Source organism: Berghia stephanieae, chromosome 12 (assembly GCF_034508935.2).
Source record: "Berghia stephanieae isolate SIO BIC M18660-M18661 chromosome 12, UCSD_Bste_1.3, whole genome shotgun sequence".
Taxonomy (NCBI): domain Eukaryota; kingdom Metazoa; phylum Mollusca; class Gastropoda; order Nudibranchia; family Aeolidiidae; genus Berghia; species Berghia stephanieae.
The window spans coordinates 20351896-20374395 of NC_088371.1; the positions used below are offsets into that span (position 1 = coordinate 20351896).

A 22500-nucleotide genomic window follows, 5' to 3' on the forward strand; every position below is an offset into this window, starting at 1 on the left:
TCTTTGTCAGAAAACTGGGTAGGGTCTTCAGACCTCCCAAGGAGGACAGAGGGGTCACTTGCGGTGTCTTCTATTCCCCTAGATATATTTTCCAACTTGCTCGCTGTCTTTGTCAGAAAACTGGGTAGGGTCTTCAGACCTCCCATGGTGGGCTGAGAGGTCACTTGCTGTGTCTTCCATCCCCCTAGATATATTTTCCAACTTGCTCTGTCTTTGTCAGAAATGGGTAGGGTCTTCAGACCTCCAAGGAGGACAGAGGGTCATTGCGGTGTCTTCTATTCCTAGATTTTTCCAACTGCTCGCTGTCTTTGTCAGAAAATGGGTAGGGTCTCAGACCTCCATGGTGGGGTGGAGGTCACTTGCTGTGTCTTCCATCCCCCTAGATATATTTTCCAACTTGCTCTCTGTCTTTGTCAGAAAACTGGGTAGGTCTTCAGACCTCCAAGGTGGGCTGGTAGGTCACTTGCTGTGTCTTCCATCCCTAGTATATTTTCATGCTCTCTGTCTTTGTCAGAAAATGGGTAGGGTCTTCAGCTCCATGGTGGGTTGGTAGGTCACTTGCTGTGTCTTCCATCCCCCTAGATATATTTTCCTACTTGCTCTCTGTCTTTGTCAGAAAATTGGGTTGGGTCTTAAGACCTCCCAAGGTGGACAGAGGGGTCACTTGCGGTGTCTTCTATTCCCCTAGTAGCCCCTACTCTAAAACCAACGCAAAATATTGTCCATGACAACAATTCCAAAACGAGCCCATAGTTGCGTTCGGTTATCAGACCTGCAAATATGTGCACGTCGGTAAAAAAATTAATAATATCACTCTGAAAAGGAACAAAATACTGAACACGGTTTGTTTTGGACGCAAAACCATTCCTCAATCAATAAGAAAAACAGTTGAAACGTCGCAATAATTTTTCCCGACTAGACGAGCCAAGAGTTTTCTGTCGTCTATATGATTTAACGTGATACGTTAACGTTTTACAAAAACTTGAGCCTTTATATAGCGCAATCGCATTAAACGTGCTAAAGCGCTTTACAAGGGGTCCCTGACCAACAGCAGCAACACGTAACATGTAGAATGAGACATGACGCCTGTTAGGTGAGATTACAATTTCTTTTTCGGTGATAACGGCCAGGTACTCATTTTACACCTGAGTATGGTGAAAGAATGTGAGTAAAGAGTCTTTTCCAAGGACTCAACTATGCGCCGAGCACTTGTTGTTATTAACTGAAGAAGGGTTTGGAGTCCGAATGGTTCCATGTTCAGTGTCTTTTAAAAGTAAGCTGCTATATATATATATATATATATATATATATATATATATATATATATATATATATATATATATATAATATTATACATTACTATTTACAGCCCATAAGTTAGTATTCTGTTTGAATTTGGTGGATCACAAAAGTTTCTATTGATATAGAATGACGACTGGCGACTATAAGCGTAGTCATCGTCAACATATAGCCTGACACTAGAACTGTTGCCATCGTAAAGTTATGTTAACGATGGCTACGCTCGAACCATCTAGGACTGGCAGTTTGACGTCATTTTTTAGGTTTGTGTAGCGTCTAGTGAGTTGTCGTTAGTAGAGCTCATGGAAACAAGTTATTTCATTGGTTGAACTATTGAATACAACTCACGATTTGTTTTCTTTTGTGGCAAAAGACTGGCATTTTGACGTCAATTTTTGGTCAGTGTCAGGCTATACCTTTACGATGGCTACGGTATAAGACATATTCTTCATAATCATATCCTTATCATTAAGGGTTACATAGACCAAAAGACTTTAAAAATACCCCGTTGTTTCTTTCCGCAAATACAAATTTAGATAACACGAAATTGACGTCACTCAGCTCTTTGTTATTGTTTTTAGCCAGCCATTTTTAAAAGTAGTAATAAATAGTATTAATCAGACTATAAACGTTCAAGGCAAGGTTACACGTAGTTTTGTGTGCTGGTACATTATTATATCCGGGGGTCCCGATTGCTCAGTTGGTAGAACACTCGCTTCAAACGCAAAGGGACCAAGGTCGATCCCGGGTGCAGTCGGGATTTTTTTCTGACCCTCCAGTCCACCCAGCAGTGAATGGGTAGCTGACTCTGTTAGATTTGGCAGAAAGTACTTTGCGATAGACTAGCGTCCTATCCAAAGAATAACGAGCAATTGCTATTGCCACGCTATAGAAACCGGGATAAACTCCAACTCCATGGGCCTAATGGCTCTGAAGGACATTATATCCCGCTGGCGGATGGTATGATTTTTTTAACTAAACGCAGTGCATCAATATCCCGCTAGGGATGTTATGAGTTTTAAAAAATCTAATCTCATTGCATCGATATAATATTTAATACAAACAAGAAAATATCAAATTGAAGTAAGATATGTATCTTACCTATGTATGCACTCGACATCATGTAAACAAATAAAAGGTCAACTTGGTGCATACATCATTTCTTCACTGCAGACTTGTTGACCAAACGCATTAAAAGGAAAACAAATCGCATTCATCGTATAGATAGTATGCAGATGACGTCACTCAGGCCTTTGTTATTGTTTTTGCCATCCGCGTTTGTGAGTTGTTCTCACTAAACTGTATTAACCAGACTATAAAAGTTCATGGTTACACAGAGTTTGTGTGTTGGTCCGTTATACTTCCGGATGGCAATGTTGTGAACTCCTTGGCCAAGCGCATTCTATCTATAGATATTATGTGCTTGGCTAAGAAGCTCATAACATAACATTGTTGCCATCCGGAAGTATAACGGGACCAACACACAAAACTATAATATGTAACGATGAACTTTTATAGTCTGGTTAATACATGCTTCGGGGAGCGAAGTGGCCGAGTGGTTAAGACATTGTACTGTGACCCGGAAGATCCCGGGTTCGAGCCCCGCTTCAAGCACTTTTGTTTTTTTTTTTCATTGAGCAAGATTATTAACCCCCAATTTGCTGACTTGGAAAACATGGGTGATTTGTTGACATCAGACAACTTGCTTGATGAGTTATCTATATTCCTTCGTGGAATGCCTTGGCGACGATATCTTATGATGTCGTGGCGAAAAAGGCATAATTTTTAAAAATACATTTTAGTGAGAATTACTCATAAGCGCGGATGGCAAAAAGCAATAAAAAAAGACTTGAGTGACGTCATCTTCGTTCTATCTATCGTACTTCAAGGCATGGAGTTCTCTCTCAAAAGCATTTTTTTAAAGAACTCATTGATTCAGCATTTTTTTTGTATCAAAGTCAAGTGCATTCCGTGTCCTAACAGTTGACGTTGGATTGAACGATTTTAGAGGTAAAAAATTGAGCCTTTATATAGCACAATATCCATTAAAAGTGCTCAAAGCGTTTTACAATGGGTCCCTGTCCAACAGCAACATTTAACATTCAGGCGATATTATAATTTTTTTTTTCGGACTGAGACAACGCTGTTAATGGCCAGGTACTCATTTTATACCTGAGTACGGTGAGATAATGTGAGTAAAGAGCCTTTTCCAAGGACTCAACTATGCGTCGAGAGAGGCTCGAACCCCGGACCTTTCGATCCGGAAGCAAGTGTCATACCGCAAGGCCATATCGCCGCTTTTAGATAAGCGCGGAGGCAGATGTTGGTTGTAGGGTTCTTAAAGTCTTTAAGATTCGGGGTGGATTGCAGCTCTGCAGCACCGACCTGGATAGATAGTATGCAGATGACGTCACTCAGGCCTTTGTTATTGTTTTTGCCATCCGCGTTTGTGAGTTGTTCTCACTAAACTGTATTAACCAGACTATAAAAGTTCATGGTTACACAGAGTTTGTGTGTTGGTCCGTTATACTTCCGGATGGCAATGTTGTGAACTCCTTGGCCAAGCGCATTCTATCTATAAATATTATGTGCTTGGCTAAGAAGCTCATAACATAACATTGTTGCCATCCGGAAGTATAACGGGACCAACACACAAAACTATAATATGTAACGATGAACTTTTATAGTCTGGTTAATACATGCTTCGGGGAGCGAAGTGGCCGAGTGGTTAAGACATTGTACTGTGACCCGGAAGATCCCGGGTTCGAGCCCCGCTTCAAGCACTTTTGTTTTTTTTTTTTCATTGAGCAAGATTATTAACCCCCCAATTTGCTGACTTGGAAAACATGGGTGATTTGTTGACATCAGACAACTTGCTTGATGAGTTATCTATATTCCTTCGTGGAATGCCTTGGCGACGATATCTTATGATGTCGTGGCGAAAAAGGCATAATTTTTAAAAATACATTTTAGTGAGAATTACTCATAAGCGCGGATGGCAAAAAGCAATAAAAAAAGACTTGAGTGACGTCATCTTCGTTCTATCTATCGTACTTCAAGGCATGGAGTTCTCTCTCAAAAGCATTTTTTTAAAGAACTCATTGATTCAGCATTTTTTTTGTATCAAAGTCAAGTGCATTCCGTGTCCTAACAGTTGACGTTGGATTGAACGATTTTAGAGGTAAAAAATTGAGCCTTTATATAGCACAATATCCATTAAAAGTGCTCAAAGCGTTTTACAATGGGTCCCTGTCCAACAGCAACATTTAACATTCAGGCGATATTATAATTTTTTTTTTTCGGACTGAGACAACGCTGTTAATGGCCAGGTACTCATTTTATACCTGAGTACGGTGAGATAATGTGAGTAAAGAGCCTTTTCCAAGGACTCAACTATGCGTCGAGAGAGGCTCGAACCCCGGACCTTTCGATCCGGAAGCAAGTGTCATACCGCAAGGCCGTATCGCCGCTTTTAGATAAGCGCGGAGGCAGATGTTGGTTGTAGGGTTCTTAAAGTCTTTAAGATTCGGGGTGGATTGCAGCTCTGCAGCACCGACCTGGATAGATAGTATGCAGATGACGTCACTCAGGCCTTTGTTATTGTTTTTGCCATCCGCGTTTGTGAGTTGTTCTCACTAAACTGTATTAACCAGACTATAAACGTTCATGGTTACGCAGAGTTTGTGTGTTGGTCCGTTATACTTCCGGATGGCAATGTTGTGAACTCCTTGGCCAAGCGCATTCTATCTATATCGACCGCCACTATAGATAGAACAAAGTTGACCTCACTCATGTCTTTGTTATTGTTTTGTTGTTTTTTTTGCCATCTGCATTTTTGAGTAATTCTCACTAAACTGTATTAACCAAACTATAAAAGTTCATGGTTAGACTCGGGTCTTTGTTATTTTTTTTGTTGCCATCCGCGTTTATGAGTATTTCTCAATAAACTGTATTATCCAGACAATAAAAAGTTGATGGTTACACAGAGTTTTGTGTGTTGGTCCGTTATACTTCCGGATGGCAATGTTGTGAGCTTCTTAGCCAAGCGCATACTATCTACAGCGCATTATCACAGATTAACCATACTCATTTCTCATTCTGAACAAGTGTGTAGTCTATGTGTACCATGGTAGGAATTCTGACCGGTAATCAGAAGGTCTGGGGTTCAATCCCCAGTCGAGGTAGACTGAATTTTTTGGGATGGTTTTTTTTCTTCTATTTTTATTTTCTTGCTTTGTCAGGTATCTTTCATACACACTTGTTCAGATCTTTATCTTACACCGGTGCCTGCTCCTTAATTTCTTAATTTGATCGTTTCTAATTACAATGCCTTATTTATTCTTTCTTGCAGCAATATTATGGTCTCACAACCGTCATGTCTTATCCCACATATTAAGTGTTGCTGTTGGGTGAGCACTCTTAAGTGGTAAGTGAACTGTACACATTTCTCAAATTTTTGCTTTAGTTTTCTCTCTCTCTCTCCTTTTCTTTACAGAGACCTAATTAACGTTGTACTTTGTCTCGAGGGACGCACACTTAAATTACATATAGCCACAAGAATCTAATTACTAATTAGTTATCGGAAATACGACAGGAATGAGTGTTCAGCCACATCAATTATTCAGAAGACGTGGAGGAGGAGATGGATTGTGGGCTTCTTCCCTAGATTAAACATTGACATTCTCTGTCCACTACATGCGAGCAGCACCTGATATCGATTTAAGCAGGTGTCTATCTATGTTTCTGTTGTTGTGCTCTAGTGGTATTACACTCGCCTTCGGAAGGAAGGTTCACAGTTCAAAGGTTCGAGTCTCCCTCTGAGCGGCATATAATTGAGTCCTCGGAAATGGCTCTCTCTTATCTAAGGCCTTATAGATAGAATGCGCTTGGCCAAGGAGTTCACAACATTGCCATCCGGAAGTATAACGGACCAACACACAAACTCTGTGTAACCATGAACTTTTATAGTCTGGTTAATACAGTTTAGTGAGAACATCTCACAAACGCGGATGGCAAAAACAATAACAAAGGCCTGAGTGACGTCATCTGCATACTATCTATAGAGAAGTGCGGAGACGGAGGTTCGTTTTGAGCTTCTTCCCTCGATTAAACCATGACACTCTCTTTCTATTTGTTTATCATGGCTGCCCTAAACACATGCACAGCAACAACCCATTTCAATGAAAGCCTGTGTATCTATGTTTCTGTTGTTGAGCGGCTATGTGCTCTAGTGCCTTCGGAAGGAAATTTCAAGGTTCGAGTCTCGCTCTGATCAAAGAGTGTGTAGGGTAACGTAGTTACCAAGAGCTCTGACTTGTCTTAACCGCAATGCTATTGTCGCGTGCCAGGCGAGACAGCGAGGTTGGTGTGCTCCACGTGTATCATGCGCGCTAGGCTTACTGATACAATGAAGAAAATACGAGTAGAAGACGGAAGATGCTTGGCTTCACCAAAAGCGGGAAGTGAGAGCTCTTGGTAACATAACAATCGTTACCTACACGCTCTTTGCTCTGATCTATATATTATTGAGCCCTTTCGAAAGGCTCTATACTAACATTATACTCACCATACTCAGTCCTTATAGATTAAACATTGACATTCTCTGTCCACTACTTGTTAATTATAGCTGCCCTAACACACATGCGAGCAGCACCTTATATCGATTTAAGCAGGTGTCTATCTATATTTCTGTTGTTGTGTTTCTGCTCTAGTGGAATTACACTCGCCTTCGGAAGGAAGGTTCAAAAGTTCAAAGGTTCGAGTCTCCCTCTGAGCGGCATATGATTGAGTTCTCGGAAATGGCTCTATACTCACATTATCTGATGCCTTATATTTAATAGAACATTAATATAGCGCAATATCCACTAAACGTGCTCAAAGCGCTTTACAAGGGGTCCCTGGATTAACATGTAGGACGGGACATGACGCTTGTTAGGCGACATTACGATTTTTTTCGGACAGAGACAACGCTGTTAACGGCCAGGTACTTATTTTACACCTGAGTACGATGAGAGAAAGTGGGTAGAGAGCCTTTTCCAAGGACTCGACTAAGCGCCGAGCGAGGCTGGAACCCACAATCTTCCGGTCCGAAAGCGAGTGTCATACCACAAGACCACATAGCCGCTTATAGATAGTATGCGCTTGGCTAAGAAGCTCATAACATTGCCATCCGGAGGTATAACGGACCAACACACAAAACTGTGTGTATCCATGAACGTTTATAGTCTGATTAATACAGTTAAGTGAGCATTACTCAAAACGCGGATGGCAAAAAACAATAACAAAGACCTGAGTGACGTCATCTTCGAACTATCTATAGATAAGCGCGGAGGCAGGGGTTGGTTGTAGGGTTCCTCCCTCGATTTAACCACGACACTCTCTTTCCATTTGTGAATCATGGCTGCCCTTAACCCAATAGGATTCAATGGTCGTAACGTCACTTCCTTCCTAATGACGCATGGTAACTTAGTAACACTGGCTCTAAACTATCGGAACAATGGCGCACGCCGGTATGAAATATTTCTCCGGCTAGCATAAAAACGCTTCCAGAGGAAAAAAACACATAAATATGATCATGTTTTGACTTTTACACATTCTGATCAAAAGGCATATGAAAAGGGAATGAAAAGTTCTAGCCAGCATGAAGAACAAAAAGTAATGATTTTCTTTGTTTAGAACCAAGATGGCCGCCGTTGCCGGGGGCGTGACATCAGACTACTGAATCCAATTGCTATTGTCCGTTTCACGCTATATACACTGGGATAAACCTTGCGCTTTTATATAGAGCAATATCCACTAAACGTGCTCACAGCGCTTTACAAAGGGTCCTTGACCAACAGCAATACGTTACATGTAGAACTGCACATGACGCCTACTAATGACAAAGCTAAAATGATTTTTAGCTTCACCTTAGATGATGCCCGAGGTCCCGATAAGGCCATTGGTATAGCACTCGTTTCACGCTCAAAGGGAATAAGATCCATCCCTGTTGCAGTCTCCCACGAGTGATTGGTTAGCTGGGTCTGTTAGATCTGACGGAAAAGTACTTTGAAATTGACTAATGTCCAATCCAAAGGATAGCAAGAAATTGCTATTAACACTGTCCGTCTCATGCTATGGAAACCGGGATAAATTCCGGCGTCATGGGCCTAATGGCTCGGAAGGACTACTTTTCAGATGATGGCCCTGGTAATATAAATTAATGGCGTTTTTGCAAATGTGACCCCTCGTCTCAAACCGGTATTATGTCGGGTTGGACCAGATGCTAAAAAGTCAAATTATAGTTAAACTGGTCAAAAATATGAAACGTTGGTATTTAGCACTGTAAAATATGATATTCCTTCTCCTCTATAAAGCATATAAACTCAACTTAAGCATGATATATTTCAGGCTACAAATTCCATTTTCAGCATCTTAATCATCCCGACTTAATACCGTTTTGAGACGACGGGTCACATATAGTGTTACTGTTGGGAGCCACTCACTGTAAAGCGTGTTGAGACGAGGGGTCACAAATTGATACTGCACTTCGTCTATCTAAGCTTTCAATAGCTATAGATAGTTCGAAGATGACGTCACTCGGGTCTTTGTTATTGTTTTTTGCCATCCGCGTATATGAGTAATGCTCACTGAACTGTATTAACCCGACTATAAACGTTCATGGATACACACAGAGTTTGTGTAATGGTCAGTTATACTTCCGGATGGCAATGTTTTGAACTCCTTGGCCAAGCGCATTCTATCTATATTACAACAGCTGAACAAGGTCACCGACGGTATAATAACATTAAACATTAGTAGGTCATGGAATGTTTATTTCAGTCCGTGTCACATCTGGCTGGATCATAAAATAAATACCTTTATCACGATAGGGAATGAGATTAGCGGAAGAGTAGCGTCCCTTGATTGGACGTCACCTTACAGAGAGAACGTCAATTTAGTTTTGAAGTGTCTCAAGCCGCTTTCACCGGAAGCGAGGACGAGAGACGCAACCAACACGACGTTCTCTCTCTAATACCTTTTCCGCCGGTGACGTCACAGACTATTGGTGACGTCCAATCAAGGGACGCTACTCTTCCGCTAATCTCATTCCCTATTGGTTTTGTCACGACTGCCATTACCATCAGTACCGATGCTTTTAGTTACTCTTGTGCTTACTTACTAGAGCGACTATGTGGTCTTGTGTGGTATGACACTCGCTTTCGGATCGGATCGGATCGGAAGGTCCTGGGTTCGTTCGAGCCTCGCTCGGCGCATAGTTGAGTCTTTGAAAAAAAGACTCTTTACTCACACACTCTCATCGTACTCAGGTGTAAAATGAGTACCTGGCCGCTAACAGTGTTGTCTATGTCGGGAAAAAAATTGTAATATCGTTTAACATGTTAAGTGTTGCTGTTTGTCAGGGACCCCTTGTAAAGCGCTTAGAGCACGTTTAGTGGATATTGCTCTATATAAATGCTCTAGTTCGGTTTTTTTTTTTTAATCAAAACTAATGATGTTGTTGGGTTTTTTTTTCATTAGTTACTAACAAGTGCCAATATTTTTACAGCCCAACGCTTCTGGCAGCCTAGTATCGCTTTGTTTACGTTATGTGGTTCATCTACATGACATAAAATTGAAATTAACTTTATATAGCGCAATATACACTAAATGTGCTCAAAGCGTATTACAAGGGGTCCCTGGTCAACAACAACATTTAACATGTAGGACGGGACATGACTCCTGTAATGGCAATATTACACTTGTTCGGACAAAGACACTGCTGTTAACGGCCAGGTACTCATTTTACACCTGAGTACGGTGAGAGAATGCGAGTAAAGAGCCTTTTCCAAGGACTCAACTATGCGCCGAGCGCGAGGCTCGAACCCAGGACCTTCCGATCCGAAAGCGAGTGTCATACCACCAGACCACATAGCCATTATAACAAAATAAAATGATGATGTAGGTAACATTAATTTGTTATAATTGCCTTCCACTCGGGCGAAACGGGAAACTGACTACAAATTTTCCCTGATTTCATTTCCCGAGTAAGCGGATTGTATTTATTGATTGTCAGTGTTGATAACCCACAAGGTGCTTTGTTACCGCTTCTACTGTTATTTCCATTATGTCATGATGATTGGTATTACTATTATTAATATCATTATAGTATCCTTACTGTTGTCATTATAATGATAATAATAATAATAATAATAATAATAATAATAATAATAATATATTATTATTATTATTATTATTATTATTATTATTATTATTATTATTATTATTATTATTATTATTATTATTATTATTCATTATTATTATTATTTATTATTATTATTATTATATTATTATTATTATTATTCATTATTATTATTATTATTATTATTATTATTATTATTATTATTATTATTATTATTATATTATTATATTTATTTTTATTGTTGTGTCCTTATAAAAAGGCTTTTTACTCACATTATCTCACCGTACTCAGGTGTAAAATGAATACCAGGTCGTTAACAACGTTGTCAACGTTAATGGTAATTTCGCCCAACATGCGTCACGTCTCGTCTTACATGTTAAATAAATTGTTATTGACTGGAGAGCTCAGGTAGAGGACTTTGATGAGCAGGTTTAATGGATATTGCGCTATATAGAAACGCTCACGTTTTGTAGGGCTTTTTTTGTTTTAAACAGAAGAAGAAGAACTGCGCTATGTGGTCTAGTGGTATGATACTCGCTTTCGGATCGGAAGGTCCTGGGTTCGAGCCTCGCGCTCGGCGCATAGTTGAGTCCTTGGAAAAGGCTCTTTACTCGCATTCTCTCACCGTACTCAGGTGTAAAATGAGTACCTGGCCGTTAACAGCGTTGTCTTTGTCCGAAAAATTGTAATTTCGCCTAACAGGCGTCATGTCCCGTCCTACATGTTAAATGTTGCTGTTAACCAGGGACCCCTTGTAAAGCGCTTTGAGCACATTTAGTGGATATTGCGCTATATAAAGCTCAATTATTAGTTAAATTAAATACTTCATATTATTTGAAAATTTCAAGATTCCACCCGTTTTCAACCATAAAGAAAACCAACGCCAGACGTAACGTGATACGATAAAAGCTGAAATTAAATGACGAGAGTCAGCAGATGAGGTCTATATTTTGTGACCCTTCGCCTCAAAACGGTATTAAGTCGGGTTAGTTAAGATGTTGAAAATTGAATTTATAATTATAGCCAGAAATATCGGACTTGTGTTGAGTTTGTATGTTTTATTGAGGAGAACGGATAGCATATTTTAAGGTGCGAATGTCAAACAATTTATATTTTTGACCAGTTTAACATTAAATGAGGCTTTTAAGCATCTGGTTCGTTCCGACATAATACCGTTTTGAAACGATGGGTCACATTTGTGTCTGATGGCGTCTCGGGTGTTACGTCTTCCTTTTTACTATTTTATCGATAAAAGCAACTTCCTGCTTGATGGTCATGATACAAATAATACAATACTTTGACCTTTGAGATTTTTTTATATATAGCGCAATATCCACTAAATGTGCTCAAAACGCGTTACAAGGGGTCCCTGGCCAACAGCAACGTTTAACATTTAGGACGGGACATGACGTCTGTTAGGTGATGAAATATTTTTTTCGGACAGAGACAACACTGTTAACGGCTAGGTACTCATTTTACACCTGAGTGCGGTGAGAGAATGTGAGTAAAGAGCCTTCTCCAAGGACTCAACTATGCGCCGAGCGAGGCTCGAACCCAGGACCTTCCGATCCGAAAGCGAGTGTCATACCACAAGACCACATAGCCGTACTTTAGGGGCATTAGGGAAATGGAGGTGTATATTAGTGTCCATAGCACAAGGTTAAACAGATAATAGTAACGCTTACTAGCTTACTTTGGATAAGACCGAAGTATAACAGGCGATTTGTACTGTATCGAATAAAATTGGGGAAAATGAATCACTGTGTATCTAGCCCAATTGAGCATAGAAAGTCCTATAAAATGAAGTTTTTTGAGAGCACTATATGGATTTTTAAAAAAAAAGATATTCTACAATAGGGATTTAAACCAAAAAGAAATGCATTTATATTGCGCTTATCCACATATCCGCAGTAAACACCATGCATTAGTCGCTTTACGGTTTTTAAAAAATAATGTCCAATGATGAACAGCCTACACGTGCGGCTATGTGGTCTTGTGGTATGACACTCGCTGGAATCGAGCCTCGCGCTCGACGCATAGTTGAGTCCTTGGAAAAGGCTATTTACTCACTTTCTCTCACCGCACTCAGGTGTAAAATGAGTACCTGGCCGTAAACAGCGTTGTTTTTGTCCGAAAAATTGTAATATCGCCTAACAGGCGGCATGTCCCGTCCTACATGTTAAATGTTGCTGTTGACCAGGGACCCCTTGTAAAGCGCTTTGAGCACATTTAGTGTATATTGCACTATATAAAGCTCAATTTTAAAAATTTTATTACACCTGAGACGAGACACTCAGCCTTGGTATAATAAAATTAAAGTGACAAACGAAGGAGCAGTCATTGGTGTCAACATCTATCTTCTTCTTCTTTTTCTTCGTTCCTCTGATGGTCATCTACGGCTGCAGTCCGATATCTGCAATGACTCTGTGGTCCGCTTTAGGTCCTCAGCCTCGCCATAGAGCTTTGTGTTGAGTGTTGTAGTGGTGACCCAGTGGTTCGAACGTTGCACGTTGTATAATGGGCAATCCATAAGCACATGTTAAGTGGTTTCATCGTCGGTTCCACATGGGCAATAAAGGGTTGTTCCAATACCTAGCTTTGTAAACATATGTCCTCTTAGTCTATTGTGTCCTGTTCGGAGGCGGAATAGGGTGACTTGGCTACTTCGCTGAATGGCATGTATTGGATCCGTGTATGAAACAGGTCAGATAACGCAAGAAAGAAGAAAACGAGAATGTAAAAAACCCTATCCCAAAAACTCAGCCTGCCTCGGCTAATTATTGCGTTGTCTGACTTGTCTCATACACACTTTTTCAGATATTATTTATCTTGGTAATGCTTGAACATTTTCAGGGGAAAAACACGCTGATTTGTATTGTGTCAAGAAAAAAAATAATTGAGCTTTATAGAGCGCAATATCCACTAAATGTGCTCAAAGCGCTTTACAAGGGGTCCCTGGTCAACAGCAACATTTAATATGTTGGACGGGACATGACGCCTGTTAGGCGATATTACAATTTTCGGACAAAGATAATGTTTTAAAATGTGTATTTTTATTCTTTTCTAACTATCTACGATCTTTTTTAAAATTTTATTTTTCAAACCAGATCTCGGACGCTCTTCAAGTCTACAAGTAGCGACTATCAACGAATTCCTGGAAGATAGAGTGAGAGAGATAGAAAATACCATCTTGAATGCTGGAGTAAAAGGATTTTGATTCGTTTCTGTGCATGGAAAGAAAGTCGATCTGATAAATAAACTGCTGTGTTGAATCAGTGTGTTTTAAATGGAAGATTAAACGCTTTTTGTATCTTATAAATAAATAATGCACAAGCAAACGAGACAACCCTATTAATATTTGATCTGTCTTATTTGTATATATTTATACACCACTTCCAATTCAGATAGTCGGAGTGAAAAGAAATCTTAACAGTGTGAATGAATATAGACAGATTTGGATTTTAAACACCACCTTTCTGAACAATATTTTTTCTCGGGTTTTTCGATTGGAGTACACTGGGACTATTGCTTAGTAATACATCTATTTGATTAGAACGAAGAACAATTATTCTATGCTCCTGTTCAGTAATCATTCATATCCTGATAAGACTTGAGTATGAGAAGGCTATAATATGAATACAGCATCCTTCAGAATTTTAGACACTGCTTTTCATAATGTCATTAAACTTTTTGACATTTTCATGATGAAAACTGCTTGGAATTAAAGTCTGTCAAATTAGTGATTAATGGGTTAAGAATGGTGACCTTAAATTGACACTTTACGATTTTTTAAGTTCAACTAATTAGGTCTTAAGTTAAAGAATGATTGGGAAAAAAACCCCAGCAATATAATGTAAGTTTTAATATGTCATACATGTGAACTGTTATCCACGAGAAAGGAAAATAAACACAAAAATTTCATTTTCTCCATCTGTGATGAAATACACAAGGTTCTCATTTCAAGCTTTGACAAACTGTTGGATTCTCTCTATTCTCATCTTCAACACGTCGTTCAGCATTTGAATACAATAAAATCGTCGTTCAGTCTTCCTTTGATAACAAGACAGAAAGATCAGACAACTGTTTGAGTACAACCTTCATTGAACTTATTTGGTATCGTGTGATGGTAACTTAGCTACTGGCATTTATTGTTATACTCCACATGTGATATTATCATTTATTTTTAGCTTTTAATAATCTCCTATATCCCTTGTAGTCTTTCATCTAAAAATGAAAGCCTAGTAAAGCTGTTGGTTACAGAAAAAAAGAGTCTTCTTTTATCAGAGTTATCGATTTCAGCCCACACGCATAATGTCATGTCGCTTAAATAACACCAAGACTATTGGAAGCTGCTGTTAAACTTTCGAAATAAAACAAAACGAACCAGCAAGACAGACTTTAAACGCGGCAAATTGCAATGTTTCTACTCTGTTCTGAGGTTTTTTAAGGTTGTCAATATTTTATTTTTTTTTGAATATTTTCTAACCACTTTACTTGTCTTCCTAACCACTGGAAACTATTATTATATAAATAAATGTATGTTATAGTTATTATAGACACTTCATGTGGATAGTGTATAGTGTCGGATGCCAATTACCTCCTTGGATTGTTTTTGATTGTGAATTAGACTATAATATTATACTTAATTAACCTGATCCTCTAATGGCTCTCGTCAATTTCTAACTAATTATAGTTTATTTGTCTTCCGTCCGCTGGATACGTCCCCCTCAGCAAATTAATAATAAAACATTCATATCATTGTCGTACCAAAAGACAAGTCATCAAGCTGCGCAGACGACATCTCTTGAGCTGGTCTCATTGTCATCATTTGTGAGCAGAAATTTGGGATTGTTCCTTTTTGAAAGTTGAATTTTTTAAAGAGATAACGGATTGTGAGGAGTGATATTATATTATATTCTTTATCGTCATTATCATCATCATCGTAATCGTCATTATCAACATGTCAAGGACGGTGGATTTTGTGTATTCTGTTTTGATATTTTTTCTAATCCTCAACAAGGGTAAGTCATTAAAATATCATCTCTTATTTGTGTTAATTCATTTCTATAGATAGAATGTGCTTGGCTAAGAAGCTCACAACATTGCCATCCGGAAGTAAAACGGACCAACACACAAAACTCTGTGTAACCATGAACTTTTATAGTCTGGATAATACCGTTAAGTGAGAATTACTCATAAACGCGGATGGCAAAAAAACAAAAACAAATAAAGACTAGGGTGATGTCAATTTCATTCTATCTATATATTTTGGTGTTTTGTACGATTTTTTTTTAGATTTGAGAAGATTTTTCCTTTGAGTAATAAGCGTAGACTCACTCAATGTCAGGGTTGCCAATTTGGCGTTTTTAATGCCATATTCCAAAAGCTTGGCCTTTAAAAAAACAGTTTAACTTTGTTTCAAATCACATTATATTAATTATTGAATGAACAAATAAACAACAATTTCACAAAATATACGAATTTTCAGCATGAGATGAAATTCCTCATTAAATAACCGACTGCACTTACGGCAGCGAAATAGGGACATAAAGATATTATATTTCCACCTTAACTCTCTCCTTACCAGCCATTTCCAGGATTTTTCCCAAAACTGCACACATGAAAAACACAAAAAAAATATTTTTTATCACCCAAACACAATAGCAGAAAAGTTCTTGCTATACATAATTTCTGTAGTAAAATATCTAGACTCTACAACACACTGTTCATTTTCTTTAAATTTTATGATGTACAAAAGAAATTTGAATAAGAAAAATGTTGGTTGTATCGTAACGAATGTGACGATTTTCCTGAAGTTGGTAAGGAGAGGGTTAAGGTGTATTTAAACTAAAATAAAAAGTGGTGATTCCTGGAAATATTTGGTATTTTCTCAGACATTTGGCAATTTTTTTGAGACTTGCCAAATTAATCTGACAAACCTGCTTTGAATCGCAATAATGATAGCGTCACGCGTAAGTAAGCTCGCTCAAATTGACTTTCTCATGGATTGAAAGCACGACGGATGAAAAATGATTCCACTAATCTTACAACCAAAAACAAATATAAATAAGTAACAACAAAAATAAAAAAACCAGAACAAAACAAACAATAATGATAAAAAACAAGAATTTAAATAAAACAACTTTAATAATAAGGATAGTAATATAATATAATATAATATAATATAATATAATATAATATAATATAATATAATATAATATAATATAATATAATATAATATAATAATAATAATAATAATAATAATATATAATAATAATAATAATAATAATAATAATAATAATAATAATAATAATAAATAATAAATAATAATAATAATAATAATAATAATAATAATAATAATAATATAATATAATAATAATAATATAATAATAATAATAATAATAATAATAATATAATAATAATAATAATAATAATAATAATAATAATAATATAATAATAATAATAATAATAATAATAATAATAATAATAATAATAATAATAATAATATAATAATAATAATAATAATAATAATAATAATAATAATGATAATAATTTGATTCATCCAGAATAATTGTTTTTAAATTCTTTAAATCAATGTAATCTAGACGTCAGTCGTTTTTGCAGAGCTGCCAAGTAAGAATTAATAACGAATTGCTTTTAAATTGCTCAAGGGAGACAGGGTCAAATTAAATACTAATATTTTCTTTAAAAATTATAGACACATTTTGACCACAAAAAAAAAACACAAAATGAATATAAAGCTGAAAAGAAAGAGCTATTTGCTTCACACGGGACATTTGCTCTCAAAACCAGTCTTCTGTATTATGTAAAATAATTAAATTCAATTGATTTTTTCTTTCTTGTTGGCTGAGACGGCGTTTTGACCCCGAAACGTTCCATGGCAAATATTTTTAAGCTGTTATATTCAATTTTGTTGCATATTGCTTTCAGGAAGACAGCATGTCCTAAGTGGGGCTTGAAACATCAACTTCGATTTACGATTAATAATACAAAGTTTCAAAGTTTATTCAATCTTAGGCTTTCGCCAATAAATCACACAATTTGATGACAACATACATGAAAGTGGGAAAGAATGGTAAATGGAACCAAAATATAAACTGATACGATACTATTAATAACCACCAAAAAAATACAACAATCGTATTACCACCAATACGTGCAATAAAAATAATAATAATAATAATAATAATAATAATAATAATAATAATAATAATAATAATAATAATAATAATAATATATATATATATATTATATATATATATATATATATATATATATATATATATATATATATATACTTTATTCATCCAAAAAAATGGAAATTCGTTTACAGACGTGGCATGCATAAAAATTTATAAACACAAAGTTGAGAATCTATGGCGACAATGTATACATATATATATATATATATATATATATATATATATATATATATATATATATATATATGCAAATGTACAAACATGTAAAAATATACAACCAAGAACGAATAGCAACACCTAATATATTAATTTAATAAATCGAGATAGGCCATACCTCTGACCTTTAGTCCAAACTTGTGAGTGTATATTTAAAAGATAGTATTTAATTTAAATCACAGTTTTGCGTTAAGAATTAGGAACGGGGTTGTGGATTCCCAGTCTTCTTTTGAAAAGAACTTAAAATCTCATCTTCTGAGACCTCCTCCTCCTCTCCGACCTCTATCCTATGACCGGTTGGTCGTCGGGGGTGGGGGGACTCTCGGGATGCAGACTTCAGGATTGGACGCCACTCATCACGGTCTTGGGCCTTCCTCATTAGATTGTTCCACGTCAACCCTGTCCAATCTTTAATGTTATCCTGCCACACTTTCCTCTGTCTTCCTCTTCTTCGACAGCCTTCTACTGTGCCCTGCAATATTGTCTTGCATAAGCTTTCGTGTCTTACTGAGAAGCTCACACGATTAAATAAAACATCCTTTTTTTTAAAGATATACATTTGTTACATCAGAATTCCCATGACATAATGTAATCTCCCTTCATCTGCCATTATTGTTAAATGTCCTGAAATGATTGTTATTCAATAATTCATGTTAACAGCTATTTTTCGTCTCTGTATGCATATGCACGTTTTGGTGCATGTGTGTGTGTGTGTGTGTGTGTGTGTGTGTGTGTCGTTGTGAGGGTATGTGTGTGCGGGCTTGTATAAATGGGTGTGTGTACAAAAATGTTTATAATTTATGATGATGTTTTACAAATTTGTGCGCCTAGAGCTGTTTGTCAACGGGATATGGCGCTATACAAATAAACGTTATTATTATTATTATTATTATTATTATTATTATTATTATTATTATTATTATTATTATTATTATTATTATTATTATTATTTATTTTGTATTTTTTATTTTTTAAAATTATTATTATTATTCGTTTATCAAATCCGGACATGTATTATATAGCGTACTATCCAGGGAAGTTTTCAACGCTCTTTTTAGGCAATTCTAAGTAAACAGTAACACTTAACATGCAGGACGAGTCATACCGTCGATTTACAATTATTCTTTTTATCAGACAGACGCATTTCTGTTAAGGATCAGGTCCTCATTTTCAACCTGGATACGATTAGAGAATGTAAATGAAGAGCCTTTTTTAAGGACTAAAATTATGCACTACTCAGATTGGGACTCGAACCGTAGACTTTCCGGTCATATCACAAAAATTGAGCTTTTATATCGCGCAATATCCACTAAACGTGCTCAAAGCGCTTTACAAAAGCGTCCCTGGCCAACAGCAACACTTAATATATATGAGACATGACGCCTGTTAGGTGATATTGCATTTTTGTTTCCGACAGCTTGAGAACACGATGTTAAGGGCCAGGTAGTCATTTTACACCTGAGTACAGTGAGAGAATGTGAGTAAAGGACTCAACTATGCACCGAGCGAGGTTCAAACCCAGGACCATTCAATCCGAAGCGAGTGTCATACCACAAGACCAAATAGACGCACAAAAAGACCAGATAGTTGCATATATTAATATTATCAACGCTCAATCACTCGGGCACCTTGATCTAGAACTATCCATTCATCCCAAACTAACGACTTGTTCAATTTGTTTCTTCTCATTCATTTATTTTTTGGTTTCAATTCATTGAAACCTTTCAAAGCCAATGTTTGTTTAATCTTTTTTAACGGTCTTTACGGTCTTTGACTTCCTGCAGTCTTATGTTTACTCAATTAAATAATCAATTATAGAAACCAAACATCGGGGGGGGGGGGGGGGGGGAAAGAAAAAGAACGAAATTGCTTTCGGGTGGGGGAACTGGGGAGATTGAGGGAAGGGTATAAAATAGCAACAAAAGATGAAAAATAATAATCATTAAAAATTAAAATGGGTGGAAAAGAGATCCGAACTCCCTTAAATAAAGAATGCCATAATTATTGATTAATAGACAATAATAACTTAAAGATAATTTAATAAATTATATTTGTACAAATAATTTAATGACATCAAACGACACAACAATACACATCAATAACAAAATAATAAGGATATAATAATAATAATCATAATATATACATAAAATAAAGATGTAACTAGAGGCAAATAGGATTAATCTATATTAATCCCATCTAATATTATAGAATGCCATAATCTATGATTAATATCATAACGATACCTTGGAAAGATAGATTCACTAAGTACTATTTGTGTACAACATATTCTTTACGTGATCAGCGCACCACAACACAAAACCACACACACACCATACACACCTATAGAGATAACCAATATATATAGCATATTATACATACAAGATTGAAAGCTGTCAAAGAAGCAAACAGTATATTCGTATAAATCCCATATATATTCCTGTCTACTAACCTTGAATAATCTAGATTTTGCATTCTTGTTAATTTCAAACTGTCCATTTTGACAATACGAATACGACCATTTGTCTTTGTTTTGCACCTAGAGAAAAATTTAACTTTCCTCTAGTAAAGTAATATAGATATGAAAAAAAATCAGAAAAGTCTATCCTATCCAGACCATGTACCAATCTATAAACCTGAATTAAATCCCCACGAATTCTTCTATATTTCAAACTGGGTAAGTCAAGAAATTCTAACCTTTCCGTATAAGATAAATACTGTATTGTATAATTTTTTATAATAATAATAATAATAATAATAATAATAATAATAAAAATAAAAATAATAGATGATGATGATGATATGATGATGATAATGATGATGATAATAATAATAATAATAATAATAATAATAATAATAATATATTATTATTATTATTATTATTATTATTATTATTATTATTATTATTATTATTATTATTATCATTATGATGATGATGATGATGATGATGATGATGATGATGATGATGATGATGATGATGATGATATCAATAATAATATTAATAATGATACGCTATGTGGACATGGCGCTTAGGCAGAGCGGCCTTTGTAGCCAGTAACTTGCAATTTGTTAATCAAGGATAAATTAATGCCCGGGGAATTTGCGGTATAATCACGTAATAGGAATCATTCATGCGTGAAAATTGGAATACAATAAATGAGTATTTGATTGTGGGAGTGTTAAACTCTTCCGAGATTCCAGTGGTCGGGTTGATTGGGTGTCCAGCACATACGACCGACGATCTAAGTTTGAGTGCATAAATAATAATAATAATAATAATAATAATAATAATAATAATAATAATAATAATAATAATAATAATAATAAAGTGTTCTTTTATAGCGCTAAATGCCGAAGCCTTCAAAGGGCTTTACAATATACTTGTCAAACCATAAACACACTTGTACCGGCCAAACAGAATCACGCATACAAAACTAGATCATTTATAAACATGTTCATCTTTACAAGGGCAATAGCCACGTAAAAACGTACTCAAAGCGCTTTGCAAGCCAACAGCAACACTTAAAAATTTAGGGTGAGACATGACGCCTGTTAGGTGATACTCGTATTACAATTTATTTTTCTGACAGAGACAACGCTGTTAATGGCCAGGTATTTATTTTCAACCTGGTTAACGTGACATAGTGTGAGTAAAGACCGGGTCACGAACCCTGATTCCGAAGGCGAGAGTGTAGATAGAATGAAGATGACGTCACTCAAGTCTTTGTTATTGTTTTGTTTTTGTTTTTTGCCATTCACGTTTATGAGTAATTCTCACTTAACGGTATTAACCAAGACTATAAACGTTTAAGGTTACACATAGTTTTGTGTGTTGGTCCGCTATACTTCCGGATGGCAATGTTGTGAGCTTCTCAGCCAAGCGCATTCTATCGATACCCACATTGCCGCACCGTTAAAAGTCTTCTCAGGATTTAGAATGGTAGGGTTGATTGAGTGTCCAACACAAACCACAGATGATCCAACGTTGAATTTATAATACAACATGAAATTAACTATCTCCTAATCGACCACTGGGTGGGGTTCCTGACCTCCCATAGTGGGCAGGGGGGTACATACTGTGTATTCTATCCCCTTATAACTGTTTTCCAACATGCTTTCTGTCTTTGTCTTGGAATGAGATTACTTGGTTTTGTCCTGGCCCTAGCCGGAGTCCGAGCCTGGAGGGAAAGTCATATGCATAGTCATTGTTTTGGGAGATGATTTTTTTTCCTTGTAAATCATCTCTTTGTAATGAGTTCTATATATTTGTTATTTTTAATGTATAATGAAAGCATCTGAGTGTTTTCCTCTTTGTTGAATTTTGTGCGTGTGTCCGGATGAGCCTTATAGGTGCTCTCAAACTAAGTACATTGGTGGTATGCTCTTGGAATCTACATCTGATCCCTATTTGTTCCCAGTTCCACTATGTCTTACTTTTTATTGGGTGCTTTAATTGTAATTCTAGAACTTTTTTCTATCCCATTTTCTTCCATTATACTGGCGCTGATATAATCTAACTGTGTTGCAAGCGCCGTAAAACCCTTAAAAACAAAAAAACAAAAACACAAACCGACCATGTTCAAT

The 22500-nt window shown here is 36.5% G+C and overlaps 1 protein-coding gene across 3 annotated transcripts in view; it reads left to right on the forward strand.

Moving 5' to 3' along the window:
* The window catches only part of LOC144957876 (uncharacterized), an 85000-nt gene that overhangs the window by 49909 nt on the left and 12591 nt on the right, over window positions 1-22500 (forward strand). For all 3 annotated transcript variants that reach the window (XR_013642244.1, XM_078889374.1, XM_078889373.1), the window contains exons 2-3: window positions 5651-5725; window positions 13588-15501. Coding sequence is in view for 2 of the 3 variants with exons in the window: in XM_078889374.1 (XP_078745500.1) it covers window positions 15441-15501 (61 nt within the window). In the remaining variant the exon portion in view is untranslated. The remainder of the gene's footprint in view (window positions 1-5650; window positions 5726-13587; window positions 15502-22500) is intronic.